Raw genomic sequence first — 5267 nt, 5'->3', positions numbered from 1 at the left:
ATGGCTGCGCCTTGAAGTTGCTGGTAGTAATTGTCTCGCCATTTGAAGGAAGTTGAATTGAGGCAGAAGTACATGAGGTCATGTATTTTATCCGTTGTCAGGGGAGTTCTGTCGGGGAGGGTGTCGTCAGCTTCGAGGCGTTCTTTGATGATTCGGCAGGATTTGGTGACAGGAACATTGGTGAAGAGAGATTCAACATCGAAACTGACCATGATGTCTGTATCGTGTATGGTGGTCTTGGAGAGGATGTCGACGAAATGCTTGGAGTTATTGATGTGGTGCTGCGATTGTCCTACGAGGGGTTGGAGAATCGAGGTCAGGTGTTTGGCTGTGTCATAGCAAGGCGATCCTTGGGTTGAAATGATGGGACGAAGTGGAATGGTAGGTTTGTGTATCTTCGTCTGGCCAAACAGGATGGGGCAGGTAGCTGAAGATGAGCAAAGTTTGAAGTAGAGTGGCTTGGATATGACTTCTGTCCTGTGAAGAGAGAGGAGTCGCTGGTTGAGTTTCCTTTCCTTTGCTAGTGTGGGATCTTTCTTTAGTTGTTTGTAAGTCGGAGTTGTAGTCCACTTTGTTCAGAACTACTGAAGCATTGCCCTTGTCTGCATGTAGAATGTGAATTGACGGGTTGCTGCGTAGATCTTTGATAGCGGCAAGTTCTGGTTTGCTAATGTTGGGTTGTGGTGGCTTAGCTGTGGATAGGGCTTGGGTGACTTGGAAACGGATTTGGTTATTGGCCTTATACTGACTTACCTGGTTTGTCTTGGAAGCTAAGTTACTATTGGTTTGTGGATGTTTATCTTCATGTTTCATGTACAGTAAGGTCAGGGAACCTAAAGGATGTTGGCCTTAAACTGACTTACCTGGTTTGTCTTGGAAGCTTAAGGTTGTACTGGATCATCAAAGATGGTTGCCTTCATTCATATAATCATGTAATGTCTGGGAACTTTAAGGTTATTTGCTTTAATTGACTTACCTGGGTCATCTTGGAAGCTAATTACTATTGGTTTGTGGATGTTTATCTTCATGTTTCATGTACAGTAAGGTCAGGGAACCTAAAGGATGTTGGCCTTAAACTGACTTACCTGGTTTGTCTTGGAAGCTTCTGGGTGGTTTAGGATGTTGGTCTTTATTCATTTATCATGTAAGTTCTGGGAACTTAAAAAGTTAGAGGCCTTAAACTGACTTACCTGGTTTGTGTGGGTGTTCGACTGCGCTGCACTAACTGCACAGTCGTCGTCAATGGCCTGTGTGTTTTCATTGGTGTCGTCGTTGGATATCTCCGCTGCACTGTCTGCACATTCATCGTCAGTGTCCTGCCTTCTTTCCTCCATGTCTTCGTTGTCTGGCTGAGGTGAAGTACCTGCACAGTCCCAGTCCTGTTAGTGTATTAGAGAAAATGTGTTGCAGGAATATGGTTTCATCCAATTTGCTAACCCATCATATTTTGTACCTTTACTAGGGTTTGTTTTTTTTACAGCAGTTTTTACATAGAAAAGAACAAGTTATTACCTAATAGAACTATCTTAAATGATTTCAAAAGTATTCAAGTTCAACTAAATAAAGTTAGGGACAACTTTATAAGGTTATTGGCCTTATACAAGCTTACGGTTGTACTGGATCATCAAAGATGGTTGCCTTCATTCATATATAAGTTACCTGGTTTGTGTGGGTTTTTGACTGCGCTGCACTGTCAGCACATTCATCGTCAGTGTCCTGCCTTCTTTCCTCCATGTCTTCGTTGTATGGCTGAGGTGAAGTGCCTGCACAGTCCCAGTCCTGTTAGTGTATTAGAGAAAATGTGTTGCAGGAATATGGTTTCATCCAATTTGCTAACCCATCATATTTTTGTACCTTTACTAGGGTTTTTTTTTTTTTACAGCAGTTTTTACATAGAAAAGAACAAGTTATTACCTAATAGAACTATCTTAAATGATTTCAAAATTATTCAAGTTCAACTAAATAAAGTTAGGGACAACTTTATAAGGTTATTGGCCTTATACAAGCTTACGGTTGTACTGGATCATCAAAGATGGTTGCCTTCATTCATATATAAGTTAGAGGCCTTAAACTGACTTACCTGGTTTGTGTGGGTTTTTGACTGCGCTGCACTGTCAGCACATTCATCGTCAGTGTCCTGCCTTCTTTCCTCCATGTCTTCGTTGTATGGCTGAGTTGAAGTACCTGCACAGTCCCAGTCCTGTTAGTGTATTAGAGAAAACGTGTTGCAGGAATATGGTTTCATCCAATTTGCTAACCCATCATATTTTGTACCTTTACTAGGGTTTGTTTTTTTTACAGCAGTTTTTACATAGAAAAGAACAAGTTATTACCTAATAGAACTATCTTAAATGATTTCAAAAGTATTCAAGTTCAACTAAATAAAGTTAGGGACAACTTTATAAGGTTATTGGCTTTATACAAGCTTACGGTTGTACTGGATCATCAAAGATGGTTGCCTTCATTCATATATAAGTTAGAGGCCTTAAACTGACTTACCTGGTTTGTGTGGGTTTTTGACTGCGCTGCACTGTCAGCACATTCATCGTCAGTGTCCTGCCTTCTTTCCTCCATGTCTTCGTTGTATGGCTGAGGTGAAGTGCCTGCACAGTCCCAGTCCTGTTAGTGTATTAGAGAAAATGTGTTGCAGGAATATGGTTTCATCCAATTTGCTAACCCATCATATTTTTGTACCTTTACTAGGGTTTTTTTTTTTTTTACAGCAGTTTTTACATAGAAAAGAACAAGTTATTACCTAATAGAACTATCTTAAATGATTTCAAAAGTATTCAAGTTCAACTAAATAAAGTTAGGGACAACTTTATAAGGTTATTGGCCTTATACAAGCTTACGGTTGTACTGGATCATCAAAGATGGTTGCCTTCATTCATATATAAGTTACCTGGTTTGTGTGGGTTTTTGACTGCGCTGCACTGTCAGCACATTCATCGTCAGTGTCCTGCCTTCTTTCCTCCATGTCTTCGTTGTATGGCTGAGTTGAAGTACCTGCACAGTCCCAGTCCTGTTAGTGTATTAGAGAAAATGTGTTGCAGGAATATGGTTTCATCCAATTTGCTAACCCATCATATTTTGTACCTTTACTAGGGTTTTTTTTTTTTTTACAGCAGTTTTTACATAGAAAAGAACAAGTTATTACCTAATAGAACTATCTTAAATGATTATCATATGACCATTATTATAACAATTCTTCTTTTGAGTAAAATATTATTAAGTTTCACCACCAGTGTTTCCCTCTATCCTCTTTTTATGTATACCAAAAAATAAATTCATACATGTCTTAGAGCTGACATATACCTTGATGGTCTGCATACAATGATAGATGATCTTCTCGTCATTGTGTTGCTCTGGGATAGGTACCGTTTCATTCTGTTTATGAAAGAGTAATACAAGATGCAGAAGAGAAATGGTTACTAGAAAGCATTGACATTATATTAGTTATACAATAGTTCATACGTAAACACTCTGAAAGAATCATTGTTGGTGACGAGTTAACTAAGGAAAATCAAATGAGTTTGTAGCAATCTTCTAAGCCTCAGATACAAACATCTCATGCAAATCCAGTCAAGAACTAAATCATGGTGATAACCTCCAATTCTTCTTGGGCAGCACATGCATTCACAAATAGGAAATCAATTATCAATGACATTGAAGTACAAAAGAACTTATTGTATTAAAAAGACGTGAGATATTGGTACTCTAAGGACATTGTAATGACAGATATCACACTATTTTTAGAAAAGTAAATGCTACCGGTATTCATATGATATCTTCTTATTAGTTCAGTGACTTGAAATATAATCAAATAATACTTACAAAGTATGAATGTGAGCCACATGGGTCATCCCCCATCCAATGCCCATGACACAAAAGTGTATGGCAACGGACACATGCAGCCCATACTTCAACAAAACACGATGGATGCCCACAATGCTGCGCGACATATTTAGTAGAACATTGGTTCACAGATCTTTCTGCAAATGAAAACAAAAGAAAAAGTTTAAAGTAGTTTTCAACAAGATTTTAAACTTTCCTCTCAATGCGCACACTGACAGGCACTTGTATCATGATCTCATAAGTAACTATAATGGGGATTAAAATAGAACTGTGTACCTCAAAAAAAAGTCTTCTATTTCATTGTTGATGATTTTCATGCTAACATTTGAGATAAATGATAATTGTATTCTATAATTACATGAACCACTTCAATGCAAAGAAGATTACATTAAAACAGATTGAGGAAGTGTTGTTACAATATCCTACAAAGAATGAATCGTTGGAACAGTATTTAAATATGGGTAACTTACTAGCAAGGACAGCTAAAGGCATATTGTCATCATCACTGTCGCTGCTGTCGCTGTAGTCATTCTCTTTCTCTGGCTCAGCCTCTCTCCGGTCTTCAACAGCCAGAATGGTACCCTTCCAGCTTTGCCGTCTCCACTTCATTGTACATCTTGACCCAACCCACACTCCATCTATCTCCTCTAAATCCTGAACAGCCACCACATTCTTTTTTCCGGTTTTCGTCCAACGGACCAAAACCAGGTCTTCTGTATCATTCAGCATATCTATAGAACATACATGTAGAAATGGAAAATAATTAACACTATTTATAATTGTTTTTTCTTTGCTATATTTTCTTACGTGCGCAATGAATAAACCAACAATTATTTTCTCAAATCTCAAATCAAATATGGTAAATTAATCTTGTTGGTTTACTCATGAAATTCAACAGGGCCTGAGTTTCATACTGTGAGTTGATATACTTATGAATTAAAAGTTTGAATATCAGCTTGTCTGCACCTAGACTACAGCTTTTAGACTTTGTATCAATATCACAATGTCTAGACTTATCTAGAGCATATCTTCAATGTGATTGAATTGTGTTGATCTACATCTAGGCCCATTCATTAGTGAATATATCAAACAAAATGTATGCCTTGCTGATAAAGATCATTGGCATGCGCATTTCAATAAATCCAAACACCAAATACAAGAAACCAAAATCCTCAAATAATGAGCAGAGATTATTCAACACTATAGGCTAGGCTTTTTTAAAGTTTTAGGCTAGTTTTAGTAACACTACCTTTGCTCGAGTTAGATCTAGATCTATAGCAGTGCAAATATGGCTATTGTGTTAATTTACAGGGACACAGCAATCTAAAATTACATCATGTTAGGCTTGGCCAAATATCAGGCATAATGTTTTTATCACTAATTGACAAGTACAAGTAGGTTTATTTCAGTCT

General features: G+C 37.7%; 1 protein-coding gene across 2 annotated transcripts; it reads right to left on the bottom strand.

Moving 5' to 3' along the window:
- Nucleotides 1-904: 904 nt before the first annotated feature.
- On the bottom strand, nt 905-5045 carry LOC105439925 (otolith matrix protein OMM-64-like). Of its 2 annotated transcripts, XM_030985725.1 has the most exons (8): nt 4326-5045; nt 3835-3992; nt 3316-3387; nt 2903-3022; nt 2500-2619; nt 2081-2200; nt 1660-1779; nt 905-1379 (listed from the first exon to the last, which is right to left on the bottom strand). In XM_030985725.1, exons 1-8 carry the CDS (start codon nt 4582-4584, stop codon nt 1134-1136), a joined length of 1215 nt encoding a protein of 404 aa, XP_030841585.1. In that variant the 5' UTR covers nt 4585-5045; the 3' UTR covers nt 905-1133. The 2 variants fall into 2 exon arrangements, with proteins under 2 accessions (XP_030841585.1, XP_030841586.1); XM_030985726.1 differs by lacking the exon at nt 2903-3022.
- Nucleotides 5046-5267: the final 222 nt, after the last annotated feature.

Source organism: Strongylocentrotus purpuratus, unplaced genomic scaffold (genome assembly GCF_000002235.5).
Source record: "Strongylocentrotus purpuratus isolate Spur 01 unplaced genomic scaffold, Spur_5.0 spur5_scaffold_15, whole genome shotgun sequence".
In the NCBI taxonomy this organism is placed as follows: domain Eukaryota; kingdom Metazoa; phylum Echinodermata; class Echinoidea; order Camarodonta; family Strongylocentrotidae; genus Strongylocentrotus; species Strongylocentrotus purpuratus.
The sequence above is the reverse complement of the archived record's forward strand: the minus strand, read 5'-3'. Positions and strand labels throughout refer to the sequence as shown.

What these genes read in the sequence shown, in the direction of transcription:
- LOC105439925 (XM_030985725.1), bottom strand. Translation starts at nt 4,584, where the DNA reads ATGCTGAATGATACAGAAGACCTGGTTTTGGTCCGTTGGACGAAAACC. An exon ending in GTGGCTCACATTCATACTTT is followed by an intron (nt 3,388 to 3,834) that starts GTAAGTATTATT and finishes TTTCATAAACAG; the next exon opens with AATGAAACGGTACCTATCCC. An exon ending in CAAAAACCCACACAAACCAG is followed by an intron (nt 1,380 to 1,659) that starts GTAACTTATATA and finishes ATACACTAACAG; the next exon opens with GACTGGGACTGTGCAGGTAC.